The sequence below is a fragment of the Eleutherodactylus coqui genome, chromosome 11 (genome assembly GCF_035609145.1).
Source record: "Eleutherodactylus coqui strain aEleCoq1 chromosome 11, aEleCoq1.hap1, whole genome shotgun sequence".
Lineage (NCBI taxonomy): Eukaryota > Metazoa > Chordata > Amphibia > Anura > Eleutherodactylidae > Eleutherodactylus > Eleutherodactylus coqui.
Genome location: NC_089847.1, coordinates 119,246,220 through 119,269,106, shown reverse-complemented (window position 1 = coordinate 119,269,106; position 22,887 = coordinate 119,246,220). Strand labels below are relative to the sequence as shown.

The 22,887-nt window shown below is 45.9% G+C and overlaps 1 protein-coding gene across 3 annotated transcripts in view; it reads left to right on the top strand.

The window, feature by feature from the left end:
* LARGE2 (LARGE xylosyl- and glucuronyltransferase 2) overlaps positions 1-21,244 on the top strand; it is a 67,954-nt gene extending 46,710 nt beyond the window's left edge. For all 3 annotated transcript variants that reach the window (XM_066583412.1, XM_066583413.1, XM_066583414.1), the window contains exons 3-16: positions 2,941-3,124; positions 4,757-4,953; positions 6,421-6,503; positions 6,970-7,093; positions 8,575-8,746; positions 8,832-8,936; positions 9,032-9,144; positions 9,228-9,353; positions 12,244-12,390; positions 14,154-14,308; positions 14,383-14,661; positions 17,047-17,193; positions 18,492-18,687; positions 20,566-21,244. In XM_066583412.1, coding sequence (XP_066439509.1) covers positions 3,025-3,124; positions 4,757-4,953; positions 6,421-6,503; positions 6,970-7,093; positions 8,575-8,746; positions 8,832-8,936; positions 9,032-9,144; positions 9,228-9,353; positions 12,244-12,390; positions 14,154-14,308; positions 14,383-14,661; positions 17,047-17,193; positions 18,492-18,687; positions 20,566-20,763 — 2,142 coding nt within the window. In that variant the 5' untranslated portion in view covers positions 2,941-3,024 and the 3' untranslated portion in view covers positions 20,764-21,244. The remainder of the gene's footprint in view (positions 1-2,940; positions 3,125-4,756; positions 4,954-6,420; positions 6,504-6,969; positions 7,094-8,574; positions 8,747-8,831; positions 8,937-9,031; positions 9,145-9,227; positions 9,354-12,243; positions 12,391-14,153; positions 14,309-14,382; positions 14,662-17,046; positions 17,194-18,491; positions 18,688-20,565) is intronic.
* Positions 21,245-22,887: the final 1,643 nt, after the last annotated feature.

Here is a 22,887-nt window from a genome sequence, read left to right as displayed (position 1 = left end):
AAAATGTCTTTTCGCAAAAGCCGAGATTTTTCGTAACTTCTTATATCGGACGGGATGCGATGACGTTGTGGCCTGTAGGTTCCTTCTGACCCCAAGGCTATGGGGATCCCAGACATAGACACTCTTGAGGAATAATCCGAGGGTTCCTGTGGCTATTGTCAGCCCGCCGCCTCGCACAAACAAAGTGCGGTTCACAAGAAGGTGAAGGAAGCGAAGGCACCAATGATTTGTAGCAGCAGGTAATCGGTTCATCCAGTCCGGGAGCGCTGCCAGCTGGACACACCGCCCTCTTAGGTGTTTCTTATCAAGGCCTTTTGTATGATTTAGGCATTCATTTACAGATAGAGCAGAGCTGAATTTGTCATCCACCATTTTTCTTTATAAGGGGGTTTCTCACACAAACGGGATGTAATTGCAGACTCCGTGATCGACGCCTGCGTGGAGGATCCGCGGCAAAACTCAGGCGTTGAAGGGCATGTAGCTTTGATTTTTTTTTTTTTCTTTCACACTCATGGATATAAATTGCGTATTCCGTGAGCAGAAGAAAGATTATTTCGACGCAAGCTTTGTGCGGATGGCCTCCACTGAAGTCAATGGAGGCGTCTGAACTGCTGCCCGTACACTATTAATATCGTGTATGGGCTGTGTGAGTACCTGCGTCATTGCTAAACAACTTTTATGAATAGGTGGTAAGACTTATTTTGGGAATACCCCTTTAATAACCTCCACAAATATCAAATGATGGTTTGAGGAAAGTCTGAGATCACAACAAACATCGGATTGCCTCTTGTAAAGTTTTGCAAAAAGTAGCATCAGAACCGCTGGGAAATGCAACGGAGAATGGCGCTCTGCTGGATGTGACGGTAGGCACTCTGCTGGATATGACGGTAGGCGCCCTGCTGCGTCTGACAAACTCTGCTTGTACATTGTTACCTACGTGTATACCTCGTCAATTATTACACAGCATATTTTTTGAAAACTAGCGCAGACAAAAATGATGCCGTTGCCGTAGCAACCTTTTAAATACTGATAATTACTTTGTGCACACTGGGGGGTGAAAGAAGTTCCTTGGTTGCTATGGACAACCACAACTTAAATTAAAAATAAAAAAAAGCTAATTGGATGGTGCCACACCCCCTTCCCCGCCAGATTCTTTTTTTCGGACGGCTTCTTGGCGAACAAAAGGGCTAGAAAATTATACATTAGGGAGTGTGAAGGATTTCCTGATTTCCTTCTCTGGAGTTTCCCGTTAATTTTTGTTTTGTTTTTGTACGTGTGACCTTGAACATGAGGGCGTTGTGTTATTCTGTACCCCTAACAGGCACTATTACCGGACGGCCCTGGGGTCCTTTGTTAGAACCTAGCGATTCCTCTCCCTTTGGCGGCACCACTATCGGTACTGATGGTGCTTAAAGGGGACCGGTCACCAGGTTTAAGGGATCGTACCAAGCTGGGACTTTTTTTTTTAACCTATCCTTAGGATAAGTGATAAGTCTGATCGATGTCTCACCACTTAGACCTCCACCTATCCTGAGAATGGACATCCTGTGACCACCTCTTCTGCCACTGAGGGGATGCTTCTCCCACCTGCAGTGATGTCAAATTGAAAGCAGCGATGGACACGAATGTGTGGCCGACAGCAGTCCCGTCGAGAATGAATGTTTGACCATCGCTCCATTCAATCTCCTCCTTACTGCTGGGGTGCCCATAGTGAACAGAATCTACATCAGCATTTAAACGGTTAACAGCTGCGATCAGTGCGAATGCCAATTTACAGCTGTTGCGGCTGGATGTCAGTGTCAGAGTCATCTAACACCGACTTTAGGTGGTGCAGGTGTGGCTTCCAGGCGCACGCCATATTTACCCCGCACACCTAAATATGGCGCATATACGTTCTGGGGCGTGAAGGGATTAAGTCCTGACCTGTGCAGATGCTGTGGCGTGACCTGAAGAGGGCTGTGCATAAAAGGCATCCCAGAAATGCTCATGGACTGAAACCTATTTACAGGGAGCAACTGTCCAAAATTCCTTCTCTGCATAGTGCAAATCTTATTTGCAGCTCTATTAAAGTTTGCTGTAGGTGATCACTGCTAATGAGGGAGCTACAGGTTATTAAACTCAAGGGTCCACCTACCTTTTCTCCCGCACAGCGATACAACTGTCTGTATTATTAGTTACATTGTGTCGGTCTATCATTGGGACTTGGATACAATCCGATCACGTTTTATTAGCAATCAATGCAGATATTCACCCATTCCAAAGGGTTCACTTACTTTCTTGTGCAGCTGTTACCTTATACCAGGACGGCTGCATTTCCCACTCAACCTCATTAGTACGGCACTAATTAGTCTCAGTTGTCAGGTGATGTTTCACCGTTATCCCATTCACAGAAAAGTCTGGGAACTTTGAAAACTGGAGTCATCGGTGCAGCTAATCAGATCCCAGTAAATCTCCAGCCTTTGTGGGACGACTTTGATCCATAATCCAGAAGAGCGCAGGCCGGTGATTACCATTGTGATGCGTTCACGCTGATAACGAGATCTCCGTGGAGGGGTCATAGGTCACTGTAGTCGGGGACTGTGTTATTAAAGGACATCTCCTTCTCTGGAATGACCAGCACAACATTTCATTGTTAAAATCAATAGAAAATAAGTTTATCTGTAAAACTTTAATTTATGTTTTTTTTTTTTTGCTCCTTTTTGGCTTTTTTTCCCCTCCGTTTTACTTATAAAGCTAAATTCAGAATTGTAAGTATTTGCAAAATTGCTCAGCTGGAAACTCTGGGTTATCCTTTACGAGGGCGACCTACTGTGTTTGCTTGACTGCAAAGCTTTGGGATTTAATATTTAACCTGTGCTGATCTTTTGTCCATTGTCCAATTAGTAACGATTTGATGGTGTTTTGTCACCCTGAAACTCTTTCTTCTTGTTTTCCGGCCAGATTCTAGGATGTTGCCAGCGGTGATTTTGGACTTCCCCACCTGACCGCTCCCGGAAGGCACCGCAGTACCGTCTGCTGTGAATCATGTTGTGCCCGTGCCGCAACAAGGCCAAGCTGCTGTTTGCTACCTTGTCCCTGCTGTCCGCCGTCTGCTGGTTGTACCTGTCCGTGGGCGACACAGGATGTGAGTGTCACGTGCGCAGAGCCTCAGGCTTACGTAGGATATGGTGCCGTCTACAAAGTGAAGGACAAGTATTATGTTACATAGGCGCCCCCGTTAATCTTGTAATAGGCCAAATAGTGAGGAAAGCAGGATGAAAACTAATTTAGGCGTAAAATACGGTTTTTATTTGCAATTGCGTGATTTAGGCTCGGGAAGAACAAATGGTTTACGTCAACAAGTTCTCAACGTGTCCTCCAGCTGCTGCGTGAAGGATGCATCGGCGCTCTGGGGCAATTAAGTCGTCCGGTATCAAGTGTTCAACTGCACCCATTATACTTTGACACGGTGGGGTGATGTCGTTCACAGGTATAACAGTAACCATCTCCTTCAGCTTCCTCCGAACGGAACAATCAAGAAGTGCGTGAGATCTGGTGAACGAACAGGTCACACATTTTCGGCCCATGCTGTGTGATGAAATGGCCTATGAAGGCGTCATTTTTGCCAGTCTCGAATGGGTTGCGACCGATGCGCTGGGGCGTTAAGATGCTGAGGGTATGCCCTACGAGACTGTAGGTAGTCCTGCAATAAAAGGACTGCAATGAAAATGCGTAGCCAGATCTCACTGGTGAACTGTTGCTGGTTGTAACACGTCACAATGGCCCCTTGGTTCCGTCTTGTTGGTTGTGTGTGTTGAATACCCCATCCTGGTTGAATGAAGGCTGTAAAATCTGGATCCTGTTCCACCCTCCATAACGGAAAATAATGTGACCCTTTGCATCTCCAGGATTTTACGATATAGAAAAAAAATGGTTCCTCTTCAGAATCTTTGGATTGCTGGATGTGGGATTTTGCTCGAAGAAAGTCAAACCATGGCATCTGCAACTGCATAGCCCCATCGTTGTTCTCGCCATCTTGGAAAAGATTTCAGCATAGTGCAGGACAACTTTTCCTGTCCGATTTGACTCTTCAGTGAAGTTGGTTGAAAAACTTCCGTTATATTCTTAGATGATTCGGGTACTTTTCTCCATTCACTTGTTCTGCCCTTCTGGCATTTCATCTGCGTTCATGTATGGTGGTGTTTACCGACTCCACAAGACAGCAGAGCACCTGCCCTGAAAAGGGTGATCCCACCAGATTGTGTCAGTGGAGTAGATGCTGACCAATGACCAGGGCTGGAGGAACAAAGTGAGCTGGTAAATAGCAGACAAAGCACAAACTAGCATGCACTATAGCTGACAGCTTTCCTAGGAAGATGCTCGATTACATGGGCCACAAGGGGAACTTTATTGGATTCCAGACGTGGCAGGAAACAAGCCCATCATTCAGCAGAGACAATAGTACTTTAAATTACTTGAATTTGCCCGCTTGATGACATCCGTTATGCGGTAAAGCCTACCTCACTATTTTGCCCTATCACAATACTAACCGGAACCCCCTGTATATAGATATATGCACGGAACACTAATTATCGTCAGAGAGGGCTTGTCTGTAGTCTCTACAATAGTGCTGGATTATCTATCTATGCCATGTGTCACCAACTATCGGCCAAAGAGTCAGCGATCAGTAGTATCCATCATGTGCATCTATGGCCAGCTTATATCAGATGTGTATATACCACACTGCTTTGTAATGGGCCCCGTTCTTTCCCTATAGATAGACCATCCCCAGGGGTCTTGTCTCCACAACTTCCCCCCAGAACACCGTCCATGCAAGATCTGGAGATGAAACTCCAAGAAGCTGAGGAGGAGAACCGGAGACTGCGGCTTCAGTTAGGAGAACTGCGTACCGAGGATCAAGAGGGAGCCAACAGTAGTCGGTGCTCACAGAGGAGTCTGACGGAGAAATGTGAGGTGAGTGACCTGTATGTCTGCCTCTCATCCCAAACCGCTTATCTGTCTCCACAGCTGCGTCCTACATCGTAAAAATATTTACATATTTCACTTCTGAGTGGCGTATCATTTGCCGAAGGGTCCTGACATTTGTCGACCATTACGGCTGGATGGTTCGCCCCTTTGTTTAGAACAAATTATAGTCAAATGGGTAAACCATGCTCATGGTTGGTGCAGGGTAACGCGGCCTAATGCTGTGTCTAGGGTGGGAAAGGAACACCCAAAGCGGTAAAGTAAATGTGTCAAGACCCTTATGTGCATCAGAGACCCTAGCCAGATTGGTGCCAAACTACAGTACTAGTCACAGCCACAAAAATAGACTAATCACTTATGTCATCTGTACACACTGACAAAGGGCCACAATAGAGGCTTGTAGGTGCAGATCAGTGGTCAGGGTTGCCCTTCTCATGGTGGTTTCTCTGAGTAAGCAGGGTGGCGCTAGAGTTAAGTGCTTAGCATATGTGCGATTTACAGTGAGTTGCTCTCATTTTTGTTGTTTTTGATAAAACTTGCAATTTACTCTATTCTACGGAAATTGTATCTGCAAGGCCAGGGTAGCAGTTTTCTGTAATTTTCTCGTCCATACACATGCACACTCTGCTCAGCATGTGTTCTCAATGGGGAGAAGGGAATATCTCTTATCGACCTTGGAAACAAAGGATTAGACATGCTGAAGGCCATCATGCTTGGTCCTTCGTTCCCACAACATTAGCTGTTTGAGAAGAGTCTGGAGGCCCGTAGACGTCAGATGGTCAGCTGATCATGCTGCAATCGGCGGATTAGCCAAACTTTGCATTTATGTGCATGGTCACATTTATTGTGCAGTTTTGGGAACTTTTAGTAGGCACATGTGGTACCCATTTCTTCAAATCCTAAAGTTAATTCAGAAGATGTCTGTAGTCCAAAATCCGTACGTTCCCTTAAAAGGGTTGTCTAGTTGGAGGCTATCCTTAGGATACACCATCAGTAGTAGAGTGGCAGAGGTCTGATGACCAGGATACATGCTGATCAACTGTCCACCAACCTCTGTGCTTGTGCACTGAGCTTATCCCGGCAGGAAGCATACAGCCCCGTTCTTTCTGCAGTGGTGAGGCTTGGTATTACAGAAAATATTTCCCCTTGACGTCAACGGCCTGTAATACCAAGCCTCACCACTGCAGAGAGAACAGAGCACATTACGTAAAGGCACCTGCCTAGTGAACAGCTGATCAGTGGGGCTCCTGGGTGGCAGATGTCTACCAGTCTGCTATTGGTGGCCCATCTTAAGGATAGGTCATCAACAGTTTAAAAGTGGAAAACCCCTTTAAACTTAGTTTACTTGGTCTTCACTCCCATTTAAGTGGGATCAGGTGGAGAGAATTAGACTCAATGTTGGTGATGACTTGTTGTTCCTCATTAATTCCTCCTGTCTTTTTATCTTTCTTGCAGCTCATTCATGTGGCCATTGTTTGTGCTGGTCATAACAGTAGCAGAGATGTGGTGACATTGGTGAAGTCCATTCTGTTCCACAGGTAGGTTTTGCATTCATGTTGTTGCCATTTACAAGAGTCCAAGCACATGGGCAAATGGATCAACTGTGTTATGGCTAGTTATGGGCCTGAGGGGCCTGATGGGTGCAATAGCACCATAAACTAAGTTATGGGGTACTTATGGGCCAGGGAATGTGGAGTCCAGGGATGTGCTTTTTATACTCGCCCAACTCCTGCTTCCTATGCTGTCACCAGTGGAAGCCGGCACTCTTCAGACCATCCACGTATTCCCACTATTTTCTATGGGAGTTTGCTATCACAGCCAGAAGAAAACACTCGGACTGACTGACCGAGTACTGACTTTCACCGGTGGCCACGTGGAAACTGGGAGCCCTTTCTTAGTCTGATATGCTTGTCTTTGGGTAGGATCCTACGGAGGACCTTCTTTGTGGTTGATGGTTTCTGTTTTTACCTTATGACCTAATCTTTATGTCTTTTGCTCCTGTAGGAGGAACCCTCTTCATTTCCACCTGATCACAGATTCTGTCGCCCAACGCATTTTAGGGAACTTATTTGAAACCTGGATGGTTCCGTCCCTTCAGATCAGCTTCTATAATGCCAGTGATCTCAAGGTAAATAAAGTTAGACATAGACAACGTTAAGTGATTTTTCTCACTTCATGGGAAGATGGAAGCATTGGCCCTATTGCATAGAGAAAGGGAGCTCATAGATGTGCAAGGGCCCCTAACAAAGGCTAAAATAAAGCCCTCTTCTGGTGTGGATTTGCACTATCGCATCCCTAACTACTTGGGTCAGAAGGACTTGGGCCTAGTTTACATTGGTAAAGTAAATAGTCAAGTAGGCAAGTAAGTTGGCAAAAGCATGTCCACTCAACCAGTGTAAACATGATGGTCAAGTGGACAGTAAACAGGCAGTGAGCACTGGGGAGAGTCGAGTGGTAGATCAGACAGTATAGTTGCTTGCCTACTCACCCTTTCCTTCCCCTTGCACTGTGCACTCAGCTAGCACTGTTCCTGCGTAACCCGACAGAAAAGTGCACCGAACAGTGCGTAGGCGAGTGGAATAGCAGAAGGGAGTTTTTTGGGTTTTTTTTGTTTTTTTTTCTTCTTCTTCTAGGTTCAGTTAATTGACTAATGTAAACACAAGCACTAAATTGTGAAGGCAAATCACTGACCCCGTTAACTGGACAAGTGAACTGGGCCCAGTTACTCTGCTAATGTAAACCAGGCCTTAGGAGCAGATGTATTAAGATAGACATTTCGTCAACAGGTCTTAATGTGCAGCCTGCCGTAGGAATATGCCTCAAACGTATCAAGAGGGACACAACTTAAAACATTAGGTGCATCTCAGGCCACCCCTGTGTCCAAAAAAGGAATCTACACCAGCTACAAGTTGGCGTTGATTTGAGTGATAATCTATGACCGTTTTTGGTGCAAATTTATAGTGAATCTTACAGGCTGTGGAAGGCCATGCATCCTCTAAGCCCCACCCACTTTACAAATAAAAAGTAAAACAACGAGGCTGGCATACAAATAGAAGGCGTCACTCATTTTTGTGCAAAATAGCTGTATGCAAAAAATGTTTGTTTGACTTTTTATGCCAGATATATAGCGTACGGACAATATTGAATCCCCTTTACTGCTTTTTAGCACCACCCTCTTTTTATGGTCCCTGAGTTGTCACCCCCTATTCCTTCTGTTTGTAGGACCTGTACAGGGAAGTTTTCGCCATCCACTAAAATAAAGAACTCTTTATCCTTGTGGAGACCCATCTCTGGTTAAGGAGTCTTTGGAGCAATGCTTTCTGGGAAAAGTATGCAAAGTAGATCTCCATAAGGAAGAAACCTGCCTCCAATGCCACCTGTTGGCCGTTGAGGGTAGCCACTTATAGGGAGCACTGAAGAACCTGGTTTCTTCCTTGTGGAGGAGAGCCATCTTCTATGCGGTTGTAGTATAAGCAGTTGCCTATTACTCCGCTTACATACGGTAATGGTTAAAGTGGCTCAGTTATAGGACTGTTACATGCATTTTATGCAAGAGTGTCCTCTTCAATGGGGACTTATTTTCTCATGCTGTGACTTTTTTTCCCTTAGCCTGAAGTTTCATGGATCCCAAACAAGCATTACTCTGGAATTTATGGTCTGATGAAGCTTACGCTGACTAAAGCGCTGCCCTCTGACCTGTCAAAGGTCATAGTCCTGGACACTGACATCACGTTCGCCACAGACATAGCTGAGCTGTGGGCTATATTCAGGAAATTCACAGGTAATCCAGGCCCGTTGCGCTATTCTACAGGAATGTCCATCTTTCTCCCCTTTCAAACAGGATTTGACAATTCTGCACATTTTAGGTGAGCAGGTTCTCGGCCTGGTGGAGAATCAGAGCGACTGGTACCTGGGGAACCTGTGGAAGAACCACAAGCCTTGGCCAGCGTTGGGCCGTGGATTCAATACAGGTAAGCAAATCCTTCCCCGGCTGTCACACTGGCCTGAATACTTACTTCCTCCCCTTTATCTACTATGGAGTCTGATTGGTGATCTCCTACTACAGGCGTCATCCTACTTCTTCTGGACAAACTGCGTCAGATTGGCTGGGAGGAGACGTGGCGTCTGACCGCCGAGAGGGAACTGATGAACATGTTGAGCACGTCACTTGCTGATCAGGTGGGATGACTGATATTTGTAGGACGTCATATGTTGCTTCTTCTTATGTGAATGGATGATGATTTTTGTCTCCCCCCATTTAGGATATATTCAATGCATTTATAAAGAGCTCGCCGTCCCGCGTCTACGAGCTGCCGTGTTACTGGAACGTGCAGCTCTCGGATCACACGCGCTCGGAGCAGTGCTACAGTGAGCTGGCTGATCTGAAGGTGAGACCACCTTTGTCTGATCTCATCATACATGTTACCCTCGTCCATGTTACAATACACCATAGATTATGGAGGACATACTGCCCACTTTTTAAAGTTCCTAAAGGGATTTTCCCACTGACAACATTTTATTCCCTAAACACAGGATAGGAGATAAATGTCTGATTGCTGGGGGTCCGACCTCTGGGACTCCCAGTGATCCTGACATCTGAGCATGGTAGTGTGCACGCCGGATCATTCATCCATTCACATTTATGGGATAGAGGGAGATCATTGGACTTGGCAGTCTTTCGCCGTCCTATAAAAGTAACTGAAGAATTGGTCAAAATTGCACACCAACTCTGCATTCATATGGGGAACTCCAGGATTTACAGATATCTGGATCACTGGGAGTCCCAGTGGTCGGACCCCCAGCGTCCAGACATTTATTCCCTACCCTGTGGATAGGGGATAAATATCATTAGTGGAAATACCCCCTTTTAAAGGGGTTGTCCTACTTCTAGCTGCAGGAAGCAGACAGCTCTGTACATTTTGCAGTGGGCCAGGTTGGTAATGCAGGCTGAGTACTATTGAAGCGAATGGTACTTGGCCTGCAATACCAATCCAGGCCACTGTACAATGTATGGAGCCATCTGCTTCCTGCAGCAAAACAGATAGTATGTATGTGCATACTGTGTAATAGGTTTTTCACATATAATAAAGAAAAGAAAAAAGCCCATAAGAAGGCCCAATTGCTGTCACCTTTTTATTTTCACTGCCTGCTGACCGCATATATAAAAACAATACAGCGCAGACTCATATAACATCTATGCCCGCTGCATTCTTTGGGGTATTTTTTTTTTCAACGCTCCCATAGACTTCCATGGACGATTTTGGTCTGTGAAGGCCAAAATAGGGCATGCTGCGATTTTTAGAGACGCTTCAGACATTGCCAAGTATGACTTACCCTAAGAATCCAGAATGAATCACTTCGCTTCTATGGACACTGAGAAGGAATTTATAAATGCGTATTATATTTTCAGCACTAAGTTTATTCATCGTATGATGGAAAGTTTTTATACAGTTTTTTAATATACTTTCTGTATCACATCCTTTTTACAAGATTTCTGCTTGCTGTCACTGAATAGCAACCTTCATTATTTCCTCTCAGGAGATAAAAATCTGTCCTAGTCATGTGGTCCCTCCACCTGTGTAATTAACAGAGCAGCGCACCTTATGTCACATGACCACGGCGGCAGGCAGAGATCTTGGAAAGGAAGCGATGGTGAAAGTATATCGGAAAATTGTATAACTTTTCACAATACAAAGAATAAAGTTTTACTCGCTGGAACCAGAATATCCCTTTAAGATGGGGCCAAGTTTAGCAGAATGCCTTCCACAATACTCACATGTGTACAAATAGCAACTATACTTTTAATTGTGGAGATAAAAGCAGAGTGTTGGAGACGAGACGGTAACGACATTCCCAAGGTCAACCGGACATGTGTTCTGTATCCAGTTCTATCCGGCCTTTCCTAACAAAAGACTAGTGATAGACGAGTAGAGCTGCTTTAAAGGTACATCACCGCTCTTATTCCTGCCAACATAATCACACGTGTGTAATCAGCCTGAAATCCTGTAGGACTCTATGTACAGTAAAATTCCTTTAATCTGGCATCAACATCATTGGGGCGTATTATCTGCAGAGTTATCAAATGTTCTGGATTATCAGATGACCTAGGGAATGTATGTGCAACTCATTTGTTACAGTAGAGCAGAAGTCGGGATGCTAGCAGCACGGGGAATGGAGGAGAAAACCCATCCCTACCGTTTCTGCATCAGAATGACCCCTTCCTCAGCCATTTAGCAGTAAAAAGGGATTTAAAGGGAACCCGTCATCACGTTTTAGCCAAGTAAAGCAGGAACGGCGCTAGAATTATGACCAACATCTCCTTCCCAAATTTATTTCGCCAGGTCTCCTTTATAAAAGTATACCTGGATAATCACTGCTCAAGTTTTCTGCACCACATGTAACTTTGTGGAGCGGTCTGGTGGGCTGGACCGTCCCTGGCTACCTATAGGTTTTGCCCAAAAGCCAGCCCCTCTCTTACCCCTATGATGTTGATAATGTACAAAATCTTGCACTGTGATGTAGCTTTAATCCTGCGCCGTATTTCTGCTATCGGGTGGGATTGAAGCCCGGGACAAAGCGCCATATAGTTAATGCACTTGGTCCTTAAGGGGTTAAAACACTATGCATATAGATTGGTACTAATAAGCACTTTGTTATAGGTTATAAGGAAGGCGCCATTTTGGCACGGAAACGCAGGGTGCCATTAGGGTATGTTAACGCAGCAGAAAATCCGCACAAAATTTGCATAATGTCCACCTCAAAAGCTGTAATGTGGATTGTGATGCAAATTTTGCTACAAATACGCAGATTTCACCCCCTTTTATTGAAAGGATGAGATCTGCAGCAAAATCTGTGTCAAAATCCACCCCATCGCTCTGTATGTTGATGCGGAAATCGGATATTACCACCTGAATATTATGTCGCAGTTTTCTGCGCTGTGTAGCGCCATTTTGGATCCTTGCTGTTACAGTAGAGAACCTTCTGTAATCGGTGGCATATAATCCCCATATGACTCCCGCTGCTCCATCTTCTGCAATTCACATTATATTGCACTTCTGTAGCTGAAAACAAGTGGCGGATTACCAGAAACCACACTGAAGGAATCAGAGTCTGTGGCTTACTTTCTGCTCTCAGGCTCGCACTTGGAAGAAGTCTTACACAACTTATGTCTGGGGGTCGGGTGAGGGGGAGGTTGGTAACAATGGCCCTTGATGAAATAAATCTCCCATTAATATGATACCTGCCACTTTCTTCTGTTCTTTTCCTTCCTGCCTTCAGGTGATTCACTGGAATTCCCCTCATAAACTTCGTGTCAAGAACAAACACGTAGAATTGTTCCGGACCCTTTATCTCACGTTTCTGGAGTATGACGGGAGCCTCCTGCGCAGAGAACTCATTGGCTGCCCAAATGACAAGGAGCAGGAGGTGAGGAGGGCGCTGCAGCCGCGGGAGAGCTTCATGGTGGTTTTCTTATGGTCACCGACCCCCATATACTGACTCATCACACCCGCCTTGTCTGTGACGGAGCTTCACATGGTTTACCGCTGCCGTCTAGTGATTGAGATTTCAGTAACCCGCGATTTGTACTGCGACTGGATGTCTCTGTGCTGCTTTGGACCATTTCTGTGGATTCCTGCAATTGAAAGATACGCAAACGCCAACCAGACTGTCGTATAATGTGCAGCTCATAAGCTCAACTACATGTGCAGTTGCGTCACTGTGCCTGAAGGGGCACAATGTCTCACAAACGCCTCTTAGGGGTCCGACCCACAACCGATCGCTCATTGATGTCCTCAGCAATATATATTCTTCAAAAAACCCTTTACGTCCTTAGGCCAGGTGCAATTAATAGCCAGGTTTAGCAGAACAAAAGGAGTCATTTAAAGGGTATTACCATCTTGGCCAGTTGTGCTGTGATGAATCACTCCTCTACGGGGGGCCGGGGGCACAGAAACAGCCGGGTGAGGCTGTGCTACACTGTGTTCTGAAGTGCAGACCTCGTCATTGGCTCCATCCAGGGTCTCCCCAGAGTTTCCTTTTCAAAATCTGGAGCTGCACCCCTGGACGGAGCCTGTCTTGGTCATTAATGAAAACCGTTTCGGGAGGTTTCAGTTCATTTCCAGCATCTTGAGCTGGAAAGAATATGGCAGTCCATCACAAAATGCTGGAAATGAATGGGGACCTGTTGGCTTTCATTATTGGCCAAAATGGGTCCCGTCCAGCAGGGGTGCCGTTTAAATAGGACTCCTGGCCAGACAATAACGAGGTCTGAACAGGCCCTTTTACTTGGGAGCAGCAGAAACGGCATAGCTCACTGATGCACTGTCTACGTAGCTTCCATTCACTTCTATGGAAGTTACAGAAACTGCTAAGCACAGCCCACTTGGCCATTTCCATAACTCGCACCCACCACAAACTGCTGGGTCCGGGAAAAGGGAGGAAGGGGGTTCAATTTTAAAGATAGATGCAGGTCCCAGGGGTGGTGGCTGCATCTACAAGACTTCTATGGTATATTCTGTGGATATGCCATAAAAGTCCCTAATGGGAATACCGCTTAAACAGGTTGTCCGATTTTTATGGAAAGTGCATCTTAATGGGTCCCGCATGGTGTAACATAACAAAGTGGTTGATACACGCCTCTACCTGCCGGCAGCTCCGGGCCTTCTTGCTAACATCATCTTTACAGGCTGGAGTGGATCTAAGTTGTCTCCATACAAGCTGCTGCAGCCAGACAGCGCTCGGAGATTATCAGAGAGTGCTGTCACTGGCTGCAGCAGCAGGTTTATGAGATGTCCTAGGCTGCAAATGAACACTGCAGTGGATGCCTGGAGCCGCTGACTGGGGAAAAGTGGGGAGCGGTGAGTATCATGTTATTTTACCCCATTAAGATGCACTTTACAGAACATGGACAACCACTTTAACTATTTGGAGCCATATAATTAAAGGGGTTCTTCCAGAAACAGCGCCACTCCTGTCCATCAGTTGTGTCTCGTCTTGCAGCTCTGCTGAGTGCGGCTTATCTTTTCCTTTTGGAGAACATTCAGGCTTTGGCTCCTATTCCCAGTCATTGTTAGAGGGTCAGACTTGCAGGAGTGCTGCCTTCCACTAGTTGGCACTGTAGAGGCATTGTTCCATCTTCCTATTTACATTTCTATGCCGTCATGATGTCTTCTGTTCTTTGCTCACAGGACGCCTTGGAAGAGCTGGATGAGGAAGATGTCTGCTACGACTTCCGCAGAGAACGTCTTGCATCCCATCGTGTTCACCTCTCCTTTCTCCCGCACCAAACCTTACCGGAGGATCCTACTGATGTCACGCTGGTGGCCCAGCTGTCTATGGACAGGTTAGTGTAATCACAGCGCTGACTATGCTGCACACGGCGGGGTATCAGGAGGATTAAACATGACTGTTTTTCAGGCTGCAGATGCTGGAGTTGATCTGCAGACATTGGGAAGGTCCGGTCAGCCTGGCGTTGTACCTGTCGGACGCAGAAGCGCAGCAGTTCTTACGTTATGCTCAAACCTCTGACGTTTTGCAGTCTCGGACCAACATTGGCTACCATGTAGTCTACAAGGAAGGGCAGCTCTACCCCGTGAATCTGCTGCGAAACGTGGCTCTGAGGAACGCACAGACGCCGTACGTCTTCTTGTCGGACATAGACTTCCTGCCCATGTATGGACTGTATGAAAGCCTGAGGTTAGTTCCATACATCTCTTGTGGCCGTGTAAGTCTTATAAACGCGGGACCACCACCGATCCTGAGAATGGGGTCCACGGTCTTGGCAAAGAGCCGGGCATATAGTTAGTCATTCACCATTATAGTGCTAAACGTGGAAATGGCCACGTGGGCCATTTCCAATCTCCAATAGCCTGCAATGGAGTTCTATATAAGGCTACTTCTTCATTTGAGGTTGGGAACTCAGTCCTAATGGTTGGACCCCCATCAATCACACATTAGCCAATTGATATGCCGTAAATGTGTGTAAGATGAGGAAACCTGATAAATAATAACTTACTAATATTTTACAAGGCTTCTCACTGCAGACAACAATCCTATCAATAGGAGTCCGTCTCCAGAGACCCCTGCTTACGCTGGGGAAAGCCTTTGCATACTAGATGTGAGATAAGCTGCCGTCCGTGGCGTAAAGGGGTTTTCTGAGACTAAACAATTGGCAGGTAATAGGCTGAAATATGAAAATAAGCACTTCTCTCTTATTAAATGGCCCTCCATCCAGCGAGGCCGCCCCGGTCCCAGAGACTGCTGTAGCGGTGATGAGCTGTTCATGTGACCATTGTAGCCAATCACCGGCTTCACTTGTCACATGATATTCATGGCGGATTCTCCTTTACGGCCAGTGATCGTTTAATAGCACATTACCACTGCAGGAACTTCTGGGACCCGTGAGGCTGCCCTGAGATAGGGGGCTAAGGTGAGTAGCGCTTATATCTATAATTTCATATACAGTGATACCTTGGGTTAAAAGTGCCTCAGCTTGCAAGCTTTTTGACTTGAGCGCAAGCTCTCTCCTGAATTTTTGCTCTAATTCAAGAGCAAAAACTTGGGTTACAAGCCTTGCTCTCAATGGGGCCGCCGCTACTGTCGGTGGCTCCATTGAAAGCAATGGCCTTCCGGCAACTCCTGCAGTGATTTTCGGGGAAGGGCTTTAAATATAAGCCCTTCCCTAAAAATCATCGCTAGCTGTAGTAAAAAATATATACTCACCTGTCCGCCGCTGCCGGGGCTCAGGCGTGTCTAGCTGCCGCTTGTTCTCCCTGCACTGCTCTGAAGCTTTTCAGCAGGCGGGGATTAAAAATGCAGGGAGAACAAGTGGCGGCTAGACACGCCTGAGCCCCGGCAGCGGCGGACAGGTGAGTATGTATTTTTTACTACAGCTAGGGATGATTTTCAGGGAAGGGCTTATATATAAAACCCTTCCCTGAAAATCCCCATTGAAATCAGGAGAGCCTCGCGATCCGGAACAGATTAATGGCTTTTCCATTCATTTCAATGGGGAAAATTGATGTGACTTACGAGTGTTTATGGTTAAGAGCTCAGTCACGGAACGAATTAAACTCTTAACCCAAGACACCACTATATATATATAAAATTATAAATGCAAGCGCTACTCACCTTAGCCCCCTGACTCAGGACAGCCATACCGGTCCCAGAAGTTCCTACAGTGAAAAGACATCCATTGATGATATACATATAAGCTTATGGGGCATATGGACCGGGCTTGTCCTGATGGGGAGAACACCATTAAAGAGATTGTGTCAAGTTATGAAGTAATCCCCAATCGACAGGTCAGGGAAGAAGTTTATGAAAGGTGGGGCTTCTACTGCTGGGATCCCCACCGATTTCTAGAATGTAGGTCCAGTCGGTCCCCAAGTGAATGGAGGTCACACAGCCATGCTTCCATTCTGTTCACTTTAATGACCGCAGCAGAGATTATGGAGTTCAGGCGCTTCGGCAATCACCGGCGCTGTCATTGAAGTAAATAGACCAGTGATGCGCCTGTGTAACCTCTGCACCAAGTGGACCTCCCTTCTTGGGATTGGTGGGGAGCCCAGTGGTCAAATCCACAAAGATCATAAAGTTATCCTCCTATCCTTTATAACTTGGCACATCCCCTTTAAATACTGGGAAGGCTTCTCTTGGCCACCAGGTGAGTGCATGGAAAGAACAAACACTCCACATGTTCCTCTCCTGGTTTAGCGGTTTTCTGGCTTCTGATCACAGACTGTCATGAATTGGGGTATCTGCAACCAAAGACGAAGTAGCAACCTGTCTGATTGGTTGAGTTAGAGCTGCGATTGCCTGCAGATTGTGACAAGTGTGATGATCGAGTTCTGTCTCCAGTATGTAGTTCAGGACTTTCTAGAGGGATTTAGTTACATAGGGAAGTTTAAACCATTTTTGACCGGGACGAATACATTAGCGACAGCCCAAGATTCCTTAGTAACTGGTGATGCGGTTCTGTTGCCCGGCCTCATGGTCTCACATCGGCAGCCTTTCCTTCTGTGGTCTTGGTTTATCTTTTTCCTTCTTTCTGCACATTAATGTTCTTCTGTGTGTCCTTAGGAAAAGCATCATTCAGGAAGATATGGCCAACACTCAGAAAGCTCTAATAGTTCCAGCCTTTGAAACCCTACGTTATCGTTTGTCCTTCCCTAAATCCAAAGCAGAGCTGCTCTCCATGCTGGATATGGGGGCGCTCTACACCTTCCGGTAAGTTAGTGCCGAGCTCAGGATAAATAATATTGTTGCACTATTATACACTATCCTACCAAAACTATTTGGACCCCCCTATAAGTAGGATGGATTCGGTCTTATTAGCATGTCACATGTCCTACACCATGCTACATGAGATGCAGACCCACCCTTGGAGGCGTCAGCCATAGTTTGTGATGGGAACTGCATGCTATTGTATATACGGGTTATGCCGCTGCACACAAGCCGTCTATCACAAAGCATCGGCCCGTCTATAATGGCGCAAGGAGCGTAGTCATTGAAGAATTGAGCAATGGAAGAACGTTCTCTGGAGTGATGATTCGCACTACTTCATCTTCACATCAGATGGAGGTACCTGGGGAACACCTCCTACCTGAGTGTGTTGTGCCAACAGTTAGCTGCCGCAGAGGTTCTGTTATGGTCTGGGGGTGTTTTACGTGGCATGGTCTCGGTCTGTTGGTTGTAGCGACAAGAACCACGAACAATAATGAGCTGCTGACAATGTGGCAATACTCTGGGAATGGCCGGCCATACTTCCAACAACACAACGCACCTCGTCACACATCCAGTGCTGTTTTACATTGGTTTGAGGATATGGATGTCCCACGATTGGACTGGCTGCACAGAGTCCAACCTGAACCTACTGAACATCTCTGGGACAAACTGGAACATTACATCAGGAAATATGAAATAGGAAATATCCATTATCTTTGAGAGAACTTGCCCGATATTTGCAGGATGCATGGAGGGAAATACTAGCTGAAGTGTATCCGATGGTAGTAGAAAGTATGCCAGGGAGAGTATCCGATGTCATTAGTGCCAAAGGAGCCCCACTAAGTATTAACAGATGGAAATAAATATTACTTCTGCTTCTTCTTCAGGGGTCCAAGTACTTTGGGTAGGATGGTGTATATTTGTATGTACATGAATCTGATACTAACTTTAATGAGAAGTGTAATCCTTCCCTTTCTATTAGTCCCCCTGACATAGATACAACTATTTCCTGCTGCCAAGTTTGACTTGTGCAGGAAGATATAATTGTGCTGCCCCCTGCTGGTGGCAGTAATCCTCTCCTCTAAAGTGACTGCAGCTCACCAAGTACTTGATGAAATAGGACCATCTGATGTAGATTTTAGCTGTAATGTGATCGTTGGCCGAGACGGTAATTACCTCCGGCGTCCCGGCGACTGGCTTACCCATATTAGTTTATTCATAGAGTCGCTCCAGTGGAGCAATCCTCCTCCTTCTTCTTATTGTTACTTTGTGGTCATACTTATACCTGTGATTACTCTTAGATATCACGTGTGGGAGAAAGGACACGCGCCAACTAACTATGCCAAGTGGCGAACAGCAACTACTTCATACCCGGTCGATTGGGCACCGAACTTTGAACCGTATGTGGTTGTCCGACGAGACTGTCCCGAATATGATCAGCGATTCTTGGGCTTTGGCTGGAACAAAGTGTCTCATATTATGGAGCTCGATGCCAAGGTACAGACATTTACACCCGTTCTCAATAAGATTAACCCCTTCCTGCCCTGCGTTGGAATAGTACAGCCGCTCAAGGGAGGTTGTAGTTCCCACCCTGCGCTGTATTATGTGCCAGTCCTGGTGCCAGCTGCATTTACAGCTGACAACCTTCTGTAATGGCCGGAATTGGAGATGACTCGGATCCCAGTCATTTAACCCCCTGAATGCCGCAGTAAATGCTTTGTGGTTATGGAATTTGCAGATGAAAAAAAATCAAAAGGTCCAAACAAGGCTGCATCCTTAAAGGGTTAATGAGGACCCGTCCGCTCTCCTGACAGGCCGGTTTTAGTAAATGCTTGCATTTCCACTGAAATACGAATTCTGAAGCATCTTTTCTTATAACTCTGTGTTGTTCAGTTCCTCTATTGTTCCTCCTGAATCTTCATGAATTAATTGACAACTGGGTGTCACTGCTGCCTTTAATAAAGGAGGTGTGTCCTTATAAAGTATGGCAATGGCAATACTGATTGGACCCTATCAGTCTGTAGGGATACGCCCCTTTGACAATGGTAAGTAACATCTAGGTGTCAATTTATTCATAAAGATTCAGCAGGAATAACAGAACGCCGACGCAACACCGAAATCTAAGAGGAGATGATCCAAAACTGGTTTTTCCAGGAGTACAAGTATTAGACATGTGAGGAGGCGGACAGAATCGAGTTAAAGGGGGTGTTTATTTTTGGACATCCTCTTCTCAGTGTCCTTTTCGTGGGGTCTGAATTACCCCGTTTCCCTGAAAATAAGACATTCCCTGAAAATAAGACATAGCATGATTTTCCAGAATTTTTGAGGATGCAAAATGATTTTTCAGGCTTTTTGAGGATGCTTGAAATATAAGCCCTACTCCAAAATTAAGCCCTGCTAACAGTTAATTTAAAAAGTCAATTTAAATAGTGTCCAGGCAGCTATACATGTAAAAAAGTTAAACCTTTTGGAACAAAAATTAATATAAGACACTGTCTTATTTTCGGGGAAACGCGGTAGATAGTTGTATCTTCTGAGGACCCTTCTAGATCACACGTGTTTCTATGCACAATACAACAGCTACTCTATGTGCAAATCCCATAATTGTAGACTACCTTGTCTAGGACAACCCTGTGCTATTCCGTTTCAGGGGGAGGGATGGGGGTGTCCTATAAGGTGGCTACCCCTACAAATAACAGATGGTACAGGCACACAGACTAAAGGGGTTTTCTCACTTTATACTATTTTTACTCCGATTCGGTTATCATCGGCAGCGATCTGCTGATGAGTTGACCCTCTTGCCTGCTGACCATGTCGGTGGTCAGGAGTGGAAGTGTAATAGACGGCTCCTATGACCCTTCCATTTCTGACCATCACTGCAGATGTCCAGCCCGGCTGATATAGGGCCGGAAGCGTAATACACTGGTTCACTCTCATTGATTTCAATCCGACTCTGCTGCATTGACAGCGGGCTGGAGGATCAGTGGGGATCCCGAGAAGTGGATCCCCACTTGCTATTGATGACCTATCCTGATGATAGGTTATGAATAATAAAAAGTGAGAGAACGCCTTTTAAAGGGAACAGCACCATTAACTAAGTCCTGGTGTGTTTGGAAAGGTGACGGGGAGGCAAGGGATGTCCTAAGTGTCCCTCAGTGAAGTCCATTCCGGGTCTAAAACCCTGACTTTTTTTCAGACTGCTCTACATGCGCTCTCCCATAGAAGTGTAAGGGAGTGGTTGAGTGCACAAAATACACCCTCCGGCTCCCCGTCGTCTCCCATTACTTAGTTTTTGGCGCTGTCTCGGGGCGACGGGAGTCCTTAGATTTTATAGCACTCTTGATTTCTCTTTTTCCCTCTTCCTGCCGTCTCCAGGGCTATGAATTGGTGGTGCTTCCGAACGCCTTCATTATCCACATGCCTCACGCCCCCAGCTTCGATATCTCCAAGTTCCGCTCCAGTGAAAACTATCGCCAATGTGTGCAAACACTCAAGGAAGAATTTCACCAGGACTTGTCTAGAAGATACGGCTCTGCCGCTCTCAAGTATATTGCAGCCGAGAGGAACCGGTGACCTTCAACCTGGAAGGGATTGACCTTGTATGGGGCCTGAAGACGGACTTCTCGTCCCGGTCCTAGAGTGGTTTGGTTGAGTGTATTGATTCACTCTGTGCCTGTAGCAAATAATGGGCTCTACTGCCTTATTGAAGAGGGTAACCTGCATTTTCGTAGGGATCTATGTGCCTCTTTACAAGCAAGCTGAATCAGCAAAACTTACGACTTTTTTTTTTGTATTTTCTGAGGCATCTTGAGACAATCGGCAGAATTTCACCACCTTTTGGAAGATGCCAGATTGTAGTCCTGATCACTGGGTTCTGTGACCACTGCGCCTGCCTGGATTTGTACCGTACTATATATTTTATTTATTAATGACCGCTCTCCAGTCCGTAGTCGTGCAGCCGGGACCGGATTCCTGCTGATACTTGATTACTACAGTTTGTTGTTTTTTTTTAAAAAACAACCCTATGCCAATTAAATTCTGTACGATTTCTTAATTGACTTTTTTTTTCTGTGTGTTCACATTGCATGCTGGGAAGTTTAAGCTGGTGCTAAAACTGATGTAAAAGAAGATTTTGGGGGAGAAAACAGGGTTTATATAACTTTTTTGGTTTTCAATTACAAAAACGTTTACAGTTCACCCAACAAATAACTGTGTATGAAATGACGGTCGGAGCCTCGCGGCGTAATCCCCCTCCCCCCTCGCTATTATCCCTCAAGGAATTTGCCCTCTTCGTAGCTAAATCTCCACCGTTTGGTCTAATTTTACAGACATGGGTATTTTTTTATAATCTTTTGACTGGTGAGAACTTGTTGCCCTTTTACACTTTTAATTTAGTGATGTTGATTAAAAGGGGCGCCGCAGCAGCAGCATGCTCATGTGTGTAATAGGCTGAATGGACACTTTTCACAATTAGAGCGTCCCTGAATGGACTTTCTCCCCGTGACCCCGGAGGGCAGCATGAAATCACATGACAAGTTTTCCGTGGATCAGTTTCAGTGTGAATCCACGTTAGATGGGAAAATCCAGCGATCTGAATGATTCCAAGGAGGCCGGGTCATCGGTGCTAGACTAGCCGGTGCTGGGATCTCCCTGCCAACTGCGGGAGGGGAGGGGGGGGGGGGGGAGTTCTTGTGTAATGCTGTGGAGGGTATACAGAGAATGGTGTGATTGGGGAAACCACGCCAAACACAAAAAGGGGTCGGGGGGGGGGGGGTGGGGTCAGGAATTGTTTTGATGAACAGGTGCTGCACATCCGGGAGTAGCTAGAGCTCCAGAACATACACCTCGTCATTCCTTACACAGACGGTCTATAACAGCAGACAAGTTCCAGAGCCATTATGTCTAAAAGAAACAAAGGGGGCAAAAGAGCACAAAAACTGTATCACTCAACGACGTAAAAACATTGCCTAGTCAGATGAATCCTCTGTTGCACCGTGCTGATGGGAGGTCAGAATTTGGCACAAGCAGCATGAATCGCTGACCCCTTCCTGTCAGCTGGTCAGAACATGTTAGCACCGCCATCTAATCTGCAGTAACTACAAGAAGCTTCCTGTCCGCAGGGGCCGATATTCCTGCAGAATGACTTCATCACCGGGTGGAATCTACACCATGCTGAATTACTGAAGGCCAAAGGAGTCCAACGTGTTACAGATGGGGGTCTCTGCTTAAATGGTATATACTGTATACCAATACGTTTTTACAAATGGCGTTCGCTAAATAAAACATGGGGGTACTGTGGTGCGGGTTGTTGCCGTACTTGCCATCAGTATATCGTCGGTAAGGATCGAAGTGTTTGGAATCAAGAAGCAGCAGCACCTAGTTAATTAGCCACTTAACTTTTCGTCAAAACAGTGCCCCCTCCTGGCCTGCAGCGGTGCTGGAACTTTATTCTCTGCTCAATAACACAATCATAAGCTATGAAAACAAAAAGTAACACACAAGATTAGTTACCTTCAAAAAGGTAGAGCTCCTCCCGCCTTCTGATCGTGTTACCAGATCGCTGGCACAGCTCTGTACATCAGACGTTGGGTTTAAAGCAACTCTACGGCCCTCGACAAAGATGGCCGAACTGCTTCCCACTACCTGATGCAAGCTGTGTATTCATACGAATCGGTAGCCTACAGCAGTGTTCCCCAA